General features: G+C 61.9%; 4 protein-coding genes across 4 annotated transcripts; 3 read left to right on the top strand and 1 right to left on the bottom strand.

Moving 5' to 3' along the window:
* Positions 1 to 7,231: 7,231 nt before the first annotated feature.
* COLE_07569 (uncharacterized protein) lies at positions 7,232 to 8,696 on the top strand (the record flags this gene model as incomplete). The annotated part of the gene is made up of 3 exons (XM_018424031.2): positions 7,232 to 7,271; positions 7,309 to 7,440; positions 7,621 to 8,696. The coding sequence occupies 3 exons, from the start codon at positions 7,232 to 7,234 to the stop codon at positions 8,694 to 8,696; spliced, it is 1,248 nt and encodes a 415-aa protein (XP_018276602.1).
* Positions 8,697 to 9,508: 812 nt separating this feature from the next.
* Positions 9,509 to 10,933, top strand: COLE_07568 (uncharacterized protein; the record flags this gene model as incomplete). Its single annotated transcript, XM_018420495.2, has 3 exons — positions 9,509 to 10,029; positions 10,093 to 10,525; positions 10,574 to 10,933. 3 exons carry the CDS (start codon positions 9,509 to 9,511, stop codon positions 10,931 to 10,933), a joined length of 1,314 nt encoding a protein of 437 aa, XP_018276601.2.
* Positions 10,934 to 11,357: 424 nt separating this feature from the next.
* On the bottom strand, positions 11,358 to 11,648 carry COLE_07567 (uncharacterized protein; the record flags this gene model as incomplete). The annotated part of the gene is made up of 1 exon (XM_018424030.2): positions 11,358 to 11,648. The coding sequence occupies one exon, from the start codon at positions 11,646 to 11,648 to the stop codon at positions 11,358 to 11,360; it is 291 nt and encodes a 96-aa protein (XP_018276600.1).
* Positions 11,649 to 13,005: 1,357 nt separating this feature from the next.
* On the top strand, positions 13,006 to 14,658 carry COLE_07566 (uncharacterized protein; the record flags this gene model as incomplete). The annotated part of the gene is made up of 2 exons (XM_018425020.1): positions 13,006 to 13,247; positions 13,302 to 14,658. The coding sequence occupies 2 exons, from the start codon at positions 13,006 to 13,008 to the stop codon at positions 14,656 to 14,658; spliced, it is 1,599 nt and encodes a 532-aa protein (XP_018276599.1).
* Positions 14,659 to 14,864: the final 206 nt, after the last annotated feature.

Below are 14,864 nucleotides of genomic sequence, written 5' to 3'. Positions count from 1 at the left end.
TCGAGAGCAGCCAGTGACTGCGACAACGCAAAGCCGCGAGCGTCGTCCTGAATATGATTTGAGAGGGACAGGTCTTCTGTACTGGAGAGAAGGGTGCCAATGATCTTGCGTCTCGCCTCCTGCAGAGTGTGCTCAGATAGGTTACGCGCCTCGGGCGAGTTGCACGACGGCGACGACTCGGGTGGGGACGACGCATCGATGATAGTTGGCTCGTCCAAAGGATGGTGGAAGTCTTCGCCAATGATAGTTGGCACAGGCCCGTTAAAGCCATTCGCGCTCATACTGGAGCGCGAGTATGATGAGGGGACGTGGGAACTGGCACTGACGAGGCTGGGTGTGCGCTCACGCTCTTGCAACTGGCCACGCTCGTGTGACGAACGCTCATGCGGCATGCGCTCGCTGACGCCGTGAGGCGGGCTTCTTTCCTGCAACGGCGTGAGGTACGACGACGAATGCGCGGACGAGATACTGCTGTTCCACTCGTGCCCAGAGACACGTGGGGAGCTCGAGTCCGATGCGAACGAGACCTGCGCGCGGTTAGCTGCGCGCATCAGCTGGGGCCGCGCTGTCGACGCCACAGCCACGGGTGCCGGCATAGGGGTGGTAATAGTGGGGATGGGTTGCCCATTGGAAGATAGGCCGGTGGCACTGTTTGAGAACGTGGGCACCGGCGGAGCGCCAGCAGAGGTAACGCGGACTGGCGACAAGGGAGGGGTGACCGTCGAGGAGACCTTTCGCACGATACTGGGAGCTCGCGCGGCCTCTTTGTGGACGGTTGAGGTGGACGAGGTAGCGGCGCTGCTAATGCTGTTCTCCCTCTGGAGTCGAGCTAGCAGGTCACTCGAGCTGCTGCGAAGCGGGCGGTCTCCCAGCGTCCGCGGCGCGACCATTGTAACGCCAGACGATCTCTGCGAAGGCGACGTGGAGGATGCTCCCGAGAGACTTGGTGACTTTGGCATTGGGGTGGATAGCGACGTCTCCGACTGAGTCGACGTCCGGAGCCCAATACGCACGCGCGGGACGTTTGTGGGAGCTGCCATCTGCGCCAGAACGAGGACAGTACGAGCTACCAAGGCCAGGCCCTCGGACGAGTTCTCGTCGAGATCGCTGATCTCAAACATCTCGCTCTCGGGCACGCCGACTTCGCGGCACGCCGTGAGGAAACGGTTCAGGTTGGCCTTGATGCGCGTCTCGTCTTTGGGGACCTTGACGCGCTGAATGCGCGACGGCTGCGACGAGAAAAGTCTGTTGAAGAGGAAGCAAAAGACAATGCCGTCGGCAAGGGCGCTTACAAACACCTTGCGCTCGCGCGCCTTTGCGGTGGCAGTAATGTTGCAGGCCCTCAGCTTGGCTTCCTGCACCTCGAGGGGTACGTCGGATGCGGTATCGTTCAGCAGATCGGCTGCAGCCTCCGACCATGAACTGCCCCATGTTCTCTCCATCCGCTGTAACATGGTAAGGCGATCTTCGGTGATCCGTCTGATCTCCAAATTACGCTCCGACTTTTGGAAATTGGCGTTCCGCAAGGCCGGCACAATGAGGTTGATAATGTAGGTTGCGGCAAACCGCAGGTGATAGTGATCCTTGGAAAGCAGCTGGTTACGACCATTATCTGGAAGCACGAGCGATGTCTGCGACAGGCTCAGGCTGGCTTTCGAGGCGTTGTAGGGGTGAGTGCTCGCGTAGCCCAGACCAAGATTTGTACGCGAAGCGTTGTGGTGTAGACTCGTCCTTGAGCTATTGTGCAAGCTGGTTCGTGAGAGGTTGTGGAGACTGCTGCGCGAGCGGATCAGACTTGTTTGTGACAAACTCATCCCGAGAGGGGGTGGCGCACAGTGCATGTTACTCATGCTCGCGGAATGCCCGTACCTGTACACGCTATTGTAGAGCGCGTTGGGAGGACCGCGCGCCGGCAGTGTGTCACTGATGCGGGTAGCCGAGTGTGACGGTGCGCGTGACAGTTGGCGTCCGTGTCCGGCACCATGTGATGGCAAACGCGGGACTGCACGAGGGGTTGTAATGTCAAGCGCCTCGCAGCTTGGGCATGCAAACGTGGGCGTGGCGGGGGATGTTGGTGCAGACTTGGCCGCCGCTGTTGCGGCAGCCGCGATTGAGGGAGGTTGCGGTAGTTGCTCATCTTCCTCCTCATCCTGCGGCTTGACAACTGGAGCGGTGACGGAGCGATGTCTGGACTGAAAGAGCATGCCAAGCGAAACTCTCCCGCGCTTTTTGCCAGTCGTCTCAGCTCCGGTCTCCTCGACTGCTGCAGCTTTACTGCGCTGCTGCTGTGCGCGCTTTGCGGCACCCAGATCTGGTGTGCTGCGCGAGCCGAGGTGCAAGTTTCCGAGGTGCCCCAGGTGCTTGCGTGTTCGCGGGAGCGGGGGCGGAGACTCGGGCACGTCGAGGCGAACACGTGATGAAGATGCGAAAGCCTTGAATGAACCGCGACGAGAGTTTGGGCGCGACCCTGGGCGCGAGGATTGCCGTTCGATTTCGATGGGGGGGTTGGGAGATACAGGTGACTCGGGCCCCGCAGATCGCAAGGCGGATGGCAGGCCTTGCCCGAGCGCGCGCACGGCCTCTGTTGGAGACTTGGAGTCGTGATTAAAGAGATTCCTGAATCTTGACCGAGCCGACTGGTGGTGTTGCTGCTGCTGCTGCTGCTGCTGCTGCTGCTGCTGCTGCTGCTGCTGCTGCTGCTGCTGCTGCTGCGGCGGCGGCGGCGGCGGCAATTCAGATGGGGACAGCTGGGGTGGCAGAGGTGATGGTTCTGCGGAGAAAGGAGGAGAAGAGAGTTGAAGGGGTGCTGGTTCCGGTGTGCGGTCTCGTCGCTGAAAGAGCTTCCGACGACGTGGGGGCACAGGCGGTGGCTGGGTGGGCACTTGCGCGGACGCCTGTGCCCCTTGTGGAGCCGCCGCCGCCGGCTGTGGCACAGCCGCCCGGTCGGCTGGCGACATGGGGAACCGTGGTCCCCGCGGTGGGTCTGGCGTATAGACGCTGTGAGAGGACAGAAGATATGAGGTGCGTCGAGTGGTTGTTGGCGACTAGATGCAAGCCTCAAATATTGGTAATGATGTGACGGCAGAGGAGGAACGGGCTGGCATCGAGCGTCGGAATGAGCGATCGGTAACAGCCATCTACGTAGCTCGGTGTCTGTGCGCGATCAGTGTGCGTCGGGACTCGACGCCGCGTGAGGCGACTCACTTGATGCGCGTGGTTGTCTTATCTATGCGACAGTAAGTCGAGGGCGCGTGGTATGCGAAAAGGGGCTACTGCTATGTCAACGTCAGGCGGGGAGGAGCCCGGTCTGCGGGAAAGTGGAATGACGGCGACGACGGCGTGTGCGACCGACACGAGAGCATGCGCAGAGAGCGGAGAGTCGCGAAGAGAGGAGGCTACTCGTGCTTGTCAACGCCCCCAGTGGCCGGTGACTGATTGAGCCAGCAGTGTGGCAAGGTGGAGTTTGGGCGCGCAAACAGTGTAACCGACCCCTGGCGGGCCTGCCGGGACCTCGTTGAGCTGGTGCAGGATACAGAGCAGCGGAGAGGCTTGCAGGAGGGATTGTTGATGCGGGAGCGCGCTAGCCAAATTGACTGTGTGTGTGTGCGCGGGCGCGCGCGCGCGCGCTCCCCTGCGGTCCGAAGGACATGTGACTGGGTGACTGATTTGGGGAATGAGGAGCAAGACTTACTGCTTGTATTTGAAGGTTGTGGTTGGGGACGGGGGGGTGCGCCGAGGGTGAGGTGGGAGGTGGGAGGTGGAAGAGGTGAGAGGTGAGGGGACAGGAGACCGAGATGGCGAGTGAGTGTTGTGGGCTGCAGAAAGTTGAAGCGGCGGTGAGTCGAAGAAGGTGAGGGAGGTGGGAGTGACAGGAAAGTGAGAGTGGATGGGGTGATTGGGAGCGATGAGGAGGAGGAGGAGGAGGAGGAGGAGGAGATGAGTGATGAGGAGAGGGGGAGGAGATGGAGATGGAGATGGAGATGAGAAGAGAGAGAGAAAGAGAGAAAGATGATGATGGAGAGATGAGTGGATGAAGAGAGAGTGAGAGAGAGAGAGATCGAGTGGAGGAAGGAGGAAGGAGGAGGGAGGAGGGAGCCGAGGGGAGGCCAGGCGGAAGAAGGGAGGCCTAAGGGAGGGAGGGAGGGAGGGAGGGAGGGGAGGGGTGTGTCGGTCGGGGCCTGGCTGCGTCTGTTAATACACAGTCTGCACAAATGTATTACACAAAGTCTAGTCTGTTCTTCGTCGTCTTGTCCTTGTTCTTCTTTTGGCTACTGTACAATTCGCGCTACAATCTGCATGCATGTGGGAGTGGCTGTGGCAGAAGAGACACAGAAGAATAGACGAGCACAAAGCATTTGTGGGTGACTTTGGAAGACGGGAACGGCCCAAAAGGGTAACCAACCAAGGGACAAATGGAGCAGGGTCAAGTCAAGTCGTCGTCGTCAAGGAGTGTCGTTCTGTTCATCTGAAACATTCCTCTTCTTCTTCTTCTTCAGTAGTAGTAGTAGTAGTAATGGAGCATCTGTACAGGTTATCGATGTACAGTACAGTACATACACTTGCACTCGCTGTCTCACTGGTGTCTCTCCGACATGCCGAGCAGGCAGCAGGCATCAGGCATCAGGCAGAAGACAGCGATCTTTGCCAGGAACGACAAGGCACATTTCAGTTGATGGCCCCTAAAGTCTGCTGGAGGCGAGTCTCATCCAATTCAATCATTAGGCATTCATTAGAACTTGATTAGGTCTGGTCTGCCACTGAATTATGCAGCTGTCCATCCACTCACTGTCTACTTTGAGCAGGTCCGCCTCCTCCCTCTTCCAGATGTCTTGCGACTCTGCACCTCTACTACGCGTCCAGCGGCTCCATCTCCCGCAGCCCCGCAGCCCCGAGCCGAGCAATGAACGCCGCCCCCGCGGACGATCCCGCGCCTGTCCATCGAAATGGTGGCGTCCGGGGAGGTGGTTCCGCACTCGGCACGCGTGAATTGGGTCTTTGTCAGGGGCCACCACTTGCTCACCTCATCATCACCTGCACCAACAAAAGCGTGGCGCGTGGCGTCCGCCGTCTCCGATCTGCCGAGAGTCCACAAGGCCCTCCTCATTCATACTCATCGTAGGCTGCAGCGACAGCTAATAAAGCCATCATCGACGTATCCTCGATCGCTATCGCTATCGCTATCACTATCACTATCACTATCACTATCACTAGGCGTCACGCATCACGCTCTTCTTTTCGTTCGACGTCTTCTGCCATCTGCTGTCACGCCGTGCGTACGTCTTGTCACGAGCAGTCAAAAGTGAAATCTTATCTCGTGCACGTGGAATCATAGATAAGATCGGGGCGGCGGTGGTAAAAGGCCGGAGAGGAGAGTGCTCCAGGCGCATGGTGGCGCATGGCATGGCATGCATAGCTTGTGCAAGTTGCGAATCACATTACGCATCACTCTTCTCACACCTCCGCACATTGCACACACGTCTCAACACCCAAAGTCATCATTAAGCGTCCCCTTTCCCATCAGATACGCCCTCCCAACCAGCTGCGCGCGCCCATCCACCAGCGAACAACGCATGCTCCCACCCCGCGCGCTGAGCTGCACTGCGTCCAGCACCACCGTGCTGGGCTTGACGCTCGCCGGCCGCTCGTCGTCGGGATCACGCACCAGCCGCTCGATCGTCGACCGGCCCCCGCCATTCGCCGACAGGTAGTACCCCCGTCAGCACGGCGTGGGCTGACCCCGTCTGCCGTTAGCAGCCAGCAACGTGACACACACACTCACAATCGTGTCTTCGTCCAGACCCATCGACGGGATAAAGACCCGGCTCCGGATCTCCACCATGCCCTCTTTGACGCGCACAGCTTGTGTCAGGATTGTGACCGTGTAGTGGGCGCCCTGGAGTCAGTCATTCGTTCACACCTCCTCCCCTCCATCTCCTCTCCTTTACCTGCCCTCGCCTCCTCAACCGTGTCCTCCTCCCCCCCCCCCCCCCCCCTTTCGCCACTCACCAATGCCTTGGGATCCACCCGCAACCCCGCCAAATCCGTCTCCGGATCAAGTTGCACGACCGCACTCTTCCCTCCCCAATCATACTTGGCCACGCGCACCACATCCGACGCCTCGAGCCCCGTCGCCACCGTGAGGTCCTTGCGCAGATCCTGCCTTTCGTCCGGGGACACTGTCGCCGGCGTGATCGGCATCGAGATCCCGATCCGCCCGCCCTCCTCCTTGGTAGCCACAATCTCCCCGCTCCCCGCATGCTCGAACGCGATCCGCTCAGCTCCATGCAGCGGCAAAAGCACGTGTGCGGCCGCACACGTCCCGTGTCCGCACAGCGGCAGTTCCTATCGTCAGCGCGCGCGGCTCCATCGACCACGCACCCCCGCTTTGGTGAACCATCGGATGGCGTATTTCGGCGTTTTGGGCTTACCCCCGCTCGAGCTTTCGCCCTCGTTCTTCATAGGGGATACGAAGACCGTCGCGGGCCACGCAAAGTCGCCAGCGACAGCTTGGAGGTAGGTCTCGTCCGTCCAGCGCGCGTCGTCGTGGGGCACAACGACCACGGCGGCCTGCGAGCCCGAGTGCGGCGAGTTGGCGAACGCGTTTACGGCGTAGAATTCGAGGCCCATTGTGGAGGGAGAGGGGAGGCTGGGAATGGTAGAAGGAGTGAGAATGGAGATACGAGGATGGAGCGACTAGTTGATGTATGTCATGTATGTCGTCATTGCCCTCCACCCCCAGATGGCCCGTGGTCCAGCATCTCGTGGCTCTGCTTCCGCGACAGTCGGAGATTGGGACGTCTCCGCTGGCTGCTCAATGAACGCCGTTCTCTGATCGGAAACGCCGTGGTCAGGCGCTCTCCCGCTTCCAGCCTCGGTCTCGTCCCGCCCACGGGGTCCACACCGACTCACGGCCGCCGGTTGCACGCCGACGGCCATTTCACCCCGGTCGGTGTCGACGCGGAACCAAACTTGCTGCGAGCCGACGCGACTCACGTCTCCGACGGGACCCCCACGTGGCACGCGTGGCATCACCAGTTTCCGACGGAAGATCGACGTCCGTTGGTAATCTCCCTCCGGCTGATCCGCGGCTGACGAGAGATTTGACCCCCGAGACCAATGACGGTCCGCAGCATCCCGCAGCTTCACGCATTGCCGGCGGGCGACAGTCGCTCCATGCATGCATATAAACCGACGCTGTCTCACTGACACACACTCTCCCACAACACAGAACATGACCGTCGAAGCGCTCCAGAACATTGTCGTCATCGGCGGTGAGTCGTTGCTGTGTGTGGGCACAGCTGATCCCAGCGTCCGGCGCCGGCCACAGCCTCGTCAACGAGCTTGCCGGGAAGCTGCCGGAGACGCACCGCATCCTCCTCATCGAGCGCAACGAGTTCGTCGTCCACATGCCGACGATTGTCCGTGCCGCCGTCGTCCCAGGTGAGTTAACCCGCGGGTGTGGATTGTGGAGCGATTTTCCGTCCATCCCTCCCTTTAATCTGGTGGCGAGCGCTCGCATCCTCGCGCGCGGGCATGCGCATACTGCCCGCCTCTATGCTTAGTGCTCCGTGCTGCGTGCTCAATGCTTTGGGCGCAAGTGGGCGAGGATACTGACACCAGGCTGGGAGGACAAGAACCTCCTCGCGCGTATCACGCAGGACACAATCTTCCCCGCGGGCTCGCGCCACCGCGTGCTGACGAACACGGTGACGGCGCTCTCGCCGTCCTCGCGCACGCTCACGCTCGCGCACCCCTTCGAAGGCTCGACCGAGCTGAGCTACGACCGCGTAGTCGTCGCCACGGGTGCGGCGCAGGCGCTGCCTATGCGCCCCGCCCCCGGCTCCTCGCTGGACGAGTACAAGGCCGTGCTGCGGCGCATGCAGGCCGACATCAAAGCCGCGACATCGGTGCTCATCGTCGGCGGGGGCACGGTCGGCGTCGAAGTCGCGGGCGAGATCACGGCCGCTTACCCCGGGAAAAAGGTGACGATCGTGCATGGCGAACCGGCGCTCCTGCACGCCGGCGAGCGGCGCAAGGAGCAGCCCGACCCGAAAGAATACGTCGCCCCGCCGACGGCGCCGCGCCTCAGCGCCAGCCTCGAGGACCAGCTGAAGAAGCGCGGCGTCGAGCTCGTGTACGAGGACCGCGTCGACGCCGGTGCGGACGGCAAGGAGCTGCACACCGGCCCGCTGGGCCAGCTCACGCGCCTGCCCCTCGCGTCCGGCGGCTCCGTCGAGGCCGACTACGTGTTCCTCTCGATCGGGAACGCGCCGAACTCGTCCCTCGTCGCCGACGTCGACCCTAGCGCCGTCACGCGCTCGGGCCACATCGCCGTCGACGCCCACTTCCACATCCTCTCGTCCAAGCTCGAGAACGCGTACGCGCTCGGCGACGTCGCGAGCGTGCCGGGGTGGAAGACACTCGTGAACGCCATCGCCGAGGGCCCGGCCCTCGCCAAAATCATCGACGCCGAGATCCGCGGCAAAACGCCTGCAGCATACTCGGTCCCAGCCAGCAGCTATAGCTCGCTCGTCACGCTGGGGCCCGGCGGCGGCGCGGGCGTCATCGCCCTCCCCTTCATCGGCGAGGTGGGCGCACCAGGCTTCGTGTCGTCGATGAAGAACGCAGACTTCTTCGCCAGCAGGGCTTTCTACTCGCGCTTCCGCGGCGCCGAGTCGGTGCCCACTACCCTCTAGGCAGTCGGCCGAACCCACCTGTTATCGCCTCCCGCTTGTCTCGTCTCTAGATTTCCTTTCTTCCCGTAATTGGTGTGATATCACACCCGGAAATGCCAGTTGTCATTTGTTTGTGCCGCAGCACGGGGATGACGCCTGTTGGCTGAGGTGAATCTGGGCCAGACCCGCGCTATCGTCCATTCCTGCCAAGCTTTGTTCTGGAGATTACACCCTACGATTCCTCCGCTCCGTTCCTTCCGCGCCAGTCTCTGGCAAGTCTCCAGCGACGGGGCCGCACCCAGCTCGAGCACGGCTGGACTAAATGACGTCCGCACGATCTCCGCCGATAAGCCACCGTCCGAGCCGGAATCCCACCGTGCGCGAGTGCCGAGACTTCGGCAGCGCAACTCGCACGGGCCGGGGCCCACGGTGCCTGACGTTACTCTGGATCAGCGTGGGTGTGGGGGTCAGCTGATCTCACTGCCCACTGCACTCTGCATTCCATCGCGTCCGCCCGATGCTGCCCACTTCCCACCTCTCTTGCATGCCTGCGCGCTGGAGGCTCGACGCCTCGGCGCTCCGCTCATCATCCTGTTCCTCACGTCTCCTGCTATCCGTTGACGGCCGTTGAGAACCGATCCCACTGCTCCACCTTGCCATCTCCCACCCTCGCTGGCAATCTCCCACTATCGCCCGCCCCCGCCGTCCTCCGCTACGGCACACGTCGGCGAGCGTCGGAAACGGCGACTAGCTGGGGTATAAGAGCGCGCGCGCTCCCACCCCACTCCCCACAGCGCCTCGGTGCACCACACCTCTCCTCTCACTTGCACACCATGCCCGAATACGACGTCATCATCGTGGGAGCCGGCATCGCCGGCTCGACCCTCGCGGCCATGCTGGCGCCGCACGCCTCTTTGGCGCTCATCGACCGCGACATCGCCGCGATCCCCGGCTCGACGGGACACGCGCCGGGCGTCGTCGCGCAGATCAACAGCATCCCCGCGCTGGCGGAGCTCGCGCGCCGCTCCGTCGCATACTACTCGCGCATCCCCGGCGGCTTTGACGCGGTCGGCGGGCTCGAAGTCGCGCTCGGCGCCGGCGAGACGCCACAGACGCTCGAGGCGCGCGCGGCGCTCGCGCACTCGCTCGGCCTCGCGGCCGAAGTGTTGTCGCAGGAACAGGCGGCGTCGCTCGCGCCCGCCTTCGTGCGCGACGACGCCGCCGGCGCCGTCCACTTCCCCAACGACGGGCTGTGCAACGCCAAAGGCGTGACGCGCGCCAACGTCCTCAAAGCCAAGACGCACGGCGCGACCCTCCTCGACGGCAACGTCACGACAATCGCCAACGCCTCCGGGTGGCAGGTGAGCGTGGAGGCCGCGCTGGCGGACGGCGCCCCGCCGCCCGCGTGCAGCGAAAGCGGGTGGCGCGTAACCGTCATGACGGCCGCGGGCACGCGCACGCTCACCGCCGCCCACGTCGTCGTGTGTACTGGCGCATGGGCAGGGCAGCTGCTGCCCAGCCTCGATGCGGCGGCAGTCGCCGTCGCCCACCCGTACGCGTTTAGCGAGCGGCGCGCGCGCCGCCCCCCGCCCCCGCGCAGCGACCTCCTCCGCAAGCCCGGCTCGCTCGCCCCCTTCGTCCGCTTCCCCGGCCAGACGGTGTATGCGCGCGACCACGGCGAGCGCGACGGGCTCGGCTCGTACGCCCACCCGCCGGTGCACGTCAAGGCGTCGGCGCTGCGGTCGCAGGGCTCGGGCGTCGCGGCGTGGGAGACGCGCTTCGACGGGTGGATGGACAACAGCGCCAGCGTCCTCCCCGACGAGACGGCGCGGACGTTCCACGGCCCACGCGTCGTCATCCCACGCTCGACGAAGGGCGACGGGTGGAGCGTCCTCGAGAGCCACGATGTGCCGCACGCCTTCGCGGGCCTCATGACTATGACGCCCGACGGCATGCCCTTGTGCGGGCGCATGCGCGACGGCGCCGGCGGCACGCTTTGGGCCCTCGTAGGGACGTGGGTTACGCATGCGGCGGGAAGCGCCGGCGTGCTCGCACCACAGATCCTCGCCGCGCTCGGAAAGAAGACACTTAGGGCCGACGACGCGTGGCTCCGCGCCGCCCTTGACCCACACCGCTTCGACGGGATGGCCGACGCAGAGCGCGAGAAGCACTGTCTCGACAAGTATGCCGATATTTGGAACCGCAAGGAGCAGTGCATTGTCGTTGCGAGCCGGCCGCGCACCACCGCAAAGATGTAGAGTTGTTTTCGTTTTGCATAGCACAGTTGTAGGGGTAGTCGGGTTTGTAGGGGTTACGGATATTGCAGGGATGTTATGTGGTACTGGCTTGATGATCAATGGGCGAACGGGGCTGAGATGGCCAACCAAAGATGAGTAGCGATGGAGTCGCCACGGCCAGCATACGCCGCAAGAAAGCTACACGTCGCATCTCATTACACAGATCCAACTTCGTTCGCGGTCGGTCGTTTCCTCACCTCTCATGGCCGATCTCCCTCCTTCTGACGCCCACAATCAGGCGCTTGCCCACTCGACGGCATCGTTCCGATGCTTGTGCTTGTTTCCCCGGCTGTTGCGATACGCGTCCTCTACTCCGCCACCTACAATCGCACTGATATCAGCCTCTCTCGATTCTCTGGCGCCGCCTCGCCGCCACCCACATCCACTACAGCCCAACAGGCAGAAGTAATACCCACACTGCAACGAGGTATATAAGGAACGCCCAGAACAGGGTTCCCCAGAAGCGGCGGCGCGTGCGGCTCAGCGCGGCATAGTACTCGGGCGAATGGGCGACAAGGATGAGCACACCTTCCTCAGTCTGCCGCGGCGTGCGTTGCGGGTGGTGGTGCGGCCCGGCGTGGTGAGGATGCGGGTGCTTAGCACTCGATGGCATGGGGGGCTGTGTGGAGGGACCGGAGGGGCCAGCGGATGGCCCGGGCTGGGCGGTGTCTGGCATGAGTCAAGGCCGGAGATGAGTGGTGGGTGAGTGACCTCGCCTGCACGGAGGAAGAACTCGTAACTCACACGGTGGTGGCTGCGAGTCTGCGTTGACGAGCGTACCCTCCGGCTGGTTATCAGCCGTGCTCCTCGCTGCAGCGGCGTATGATCCCTTGTTGTTCTTGCTGTCGGCCATGGCGGTTGAGAGGTAGATAGTAACGATGACGAGTTGATCTTTCTCGGTGTACAGATCAGGCTGTGCATGCCGAGGTGGGTGGCAAATTGGTTCCGCAACATACGTCATGGGGCGGATGCATATGCGGGACTTTGGTCGCCACAAAACGAAGATGACTCTTGAAAGATGCTCCAGATCAAACACCATCTTCTCGGCGCGAACTAGAGGCGAGCGATATAGCGATGGCGGACGAGGCCAACATGTCGACATCATGTTGATTCCGACGCGGCGTTGTCTGACCACATGCTATCACACGTTTGCCAAGAATGCCAACACGCTGCAATCGACGCTCGACATTGAGCACATGGGTGAGGTACTCTGACCGCTCGACAGCTCCGCCGTTTGCCCGGGAGGCCCGGCAGGCCCGCAAGCATGCCAAGCAATCTGCAGCCTGATCATCGTGGTGACATCAGGGCTCTTTCAGTTGCACGTCCCCGTGACGCGAGCTATTGAATGCAAGTCCGACACGAAGCTCACCAAGTGACATTCATCACTCATTCCGGTGATGACGTTCGCCAACTCGACCTCCCTGCCAGGCTTGACTTTTCCGAGACATCGGCATTACCATCATTAGCTCACTTGAAACGCATTACAACTGGATTGATCAATTCACTTCGATCGCCGCAAGTTAATCAACTTCTATTGAACCAGCGGCTTGGCTCATTGTACAATTTGTTGCCGGACTCACCACAATTCACCGCTCAAGGGTGGTTTCGCCGCGCAGAAATCACCGCACCTCACCCCAGCGCACGAAGCCAACAAGTCGCCGCAAGTCAGCTTACACTAGCAGGATGCCGCAGACACCGCAGAGGCCAGCCAGATTGTTTGTGGCGGCAGAACTGGCGGGGAATGTGGTGAGCACTCTGTCCGGCCAGGCCAGCTACGCGGAGATTGCGAAGATCTGCAAACATGAATTATGGGATGCGTTGGCCTCGGATGGTAGATAAGAAGGCGCCCGCAGCATCACATCAGCCATTCTCGCACTCCCACTTACACACACAACACGTACACCCACACATTGCGCGCATCAGTCACCTCAACTTTGTCAATCACCTCTGCATCCGTCGCCCCGTCTCATCTCTCAACCACACCGCCACACTCAACACCCATGGCCGCGCCACACTCATCACCCACGGCAGCCATGTCGTCACCAACAAACATCAAGGCCGAGCTTGACGTCGAGGCCGTGCAGCCTGGCCCCTCCCGCCCTTCCCACACCACTTCCACTTCCACCACGCCTACCCTCTTCCGCTCCCCTTCCACCCTCTATCGTGAGCGTGGAACCGTTCCTGTCGAGCTCGTCAACGCGGTGCTAGAGAAGGGCGACGCATTCGAGATTGTCTTTGACGGCCCCAATGATCCTCGAAACGCACAGAACTGGAGGTGAGAGACCCACGCAACCTCGCACCTTCCCTCCTCCGTCCCAGCTAACTCCAGCTTTGGCAAGAAGATCTTCCAGACCTCCCTCATGACCGCTGCCACTCTATGGGCCGGCATTGGCTCTGCGGTCATCTCTGGTGCGGCCACCTCGTTCCGAGCACACTTCGGCGTATCCGCAGTCGTCGCCGAGCTTGCAAATGGCATGTTTATCCTCGGCTTCGCACTCGGCCCCCAGGTCTTCGGCCCCCTCTCCGAGGTCCTCGGCCGCAAGTGGCCCCTTACTCTCGGACTTTTCCTCGGCACCATGTTCAGCATCATGACCGCCGGCGCCGGCAACCTCGGCACTGTTATCGTCGGCCGCTTCCTCGGTGGCTTGTTTGGCGCCTCACCGTACGCTATCGGCGGCGGCTGGTTCCACGACGTCTACGACCCCATCCACGTGCAGGCGGGCGTGGCCTTCTTCGCTGCCGCCACCGCGGGAGGACCCGCCCTCGGCCCCATCATTGGCGCCGGGCTCGCCTCCACCAGCGCGAATTACGGCTGGCGTTGGGCCGAATGGTTCATGGCTGCTTTCGGACTGCTCGTCACCTTCCTCCTCGCCGTCTTTATGGAAGAGGCGTACGCTCCCTCCATCCTCAAACAAGAGGCCATGCGGCGCCGCCGTGAGACCAAGGTCTGGGCGTACCACTCTGAGCTCGACACAGTCAACATCACACCCAGTGACATCCTCCTCCGCTACGTCCTCCGCCCCGTCCGCATGCTCTTTACTGAACCCCTTCTCTTCGTCATCAGCATGTACATGAGCTTTGTCTACGCCCTGCTTTACATGCTCATGGCGGCCCTCCCAGTTATCTTTGGCGAGTACCGTGGCATGGGTCCTTTCGTCGAGAACACTCCCCTCTTCTCCGTCTTCGTTGGTATCGTGTGCGGCGGCGCGCTTATCATCCTCGACATGCAGCGCTACAAGGGCCGCCTGGCCGCCACAGGCGCCGAGGCCCTGCCCGAGGAGCGCTTCGTGCCCATGGGTCTCGGCGCACTCTTGCTCCCCATCGGCCTGTTCTGGTTCGCCTTCACCGGTCCCGCACAGGTGTCTTCCCCCTGGCCCTCGATCATCGCCCTCGGCTTCAGCATGTGCGGCATGGTGCTCATCTTCGAGTGCGGCATCATTGTCATCATCGACAACTACGGCTCGTTTGCCAACTCCGCCATCGCCGCCAACACACTCACCCGGAGTATCTTTGGCGGCTCGTTCCCCCTTTTCACTGCTGGAATGGTCCACAACCTCGGACTTGAGGGGACGTGGAGCATGGCCCTGCTTGCGTTCATCGCGGTGGCATTGGCGCCGATTCCCCTCATTTTCTACCACATCGCGCCCAGGCTTCGCGCCATGAGCAAGTTCAACCCCGGCCTCTAGACCTTATAATTGACAGTGCTACAGTGACCTTTCATATATTAGCTCACAATGTTCGAGCGCGAGATGCGACTTCATGTCCTGCAAATAGTCTTCGTGCCTTCTGAACCTTTTGCTAGAGGCGACGGTCTACATGCTTTCAGACGCCTACATACATGTAAGAAATTAAGGAGCCAGAAATGACCCCGCTTCCATTGAGACGCCGTCTT

Source organism: Cutaneotrichosporon oleaginosum (genome assembly GCF_008065305.1).
Source record: "Cutaneotrichosporon oleaginosum strain ATCC 20508 chromosome Unknown ATCC20508_contig07, whole genome shotgun sequence".
NCBI classification, from domain to species: domain Eukaryota; kingdom Fungi; phylum Basidiomycota; class Tremellomycetes; order Trichosporonales; family Trichosporonaceae; genus Cutaneotrichosporon; species Cutaneotrichosporon oleaginosum.
This window is presented reverse-complemented; position numbering and strand designations above follow the sequence as displayed.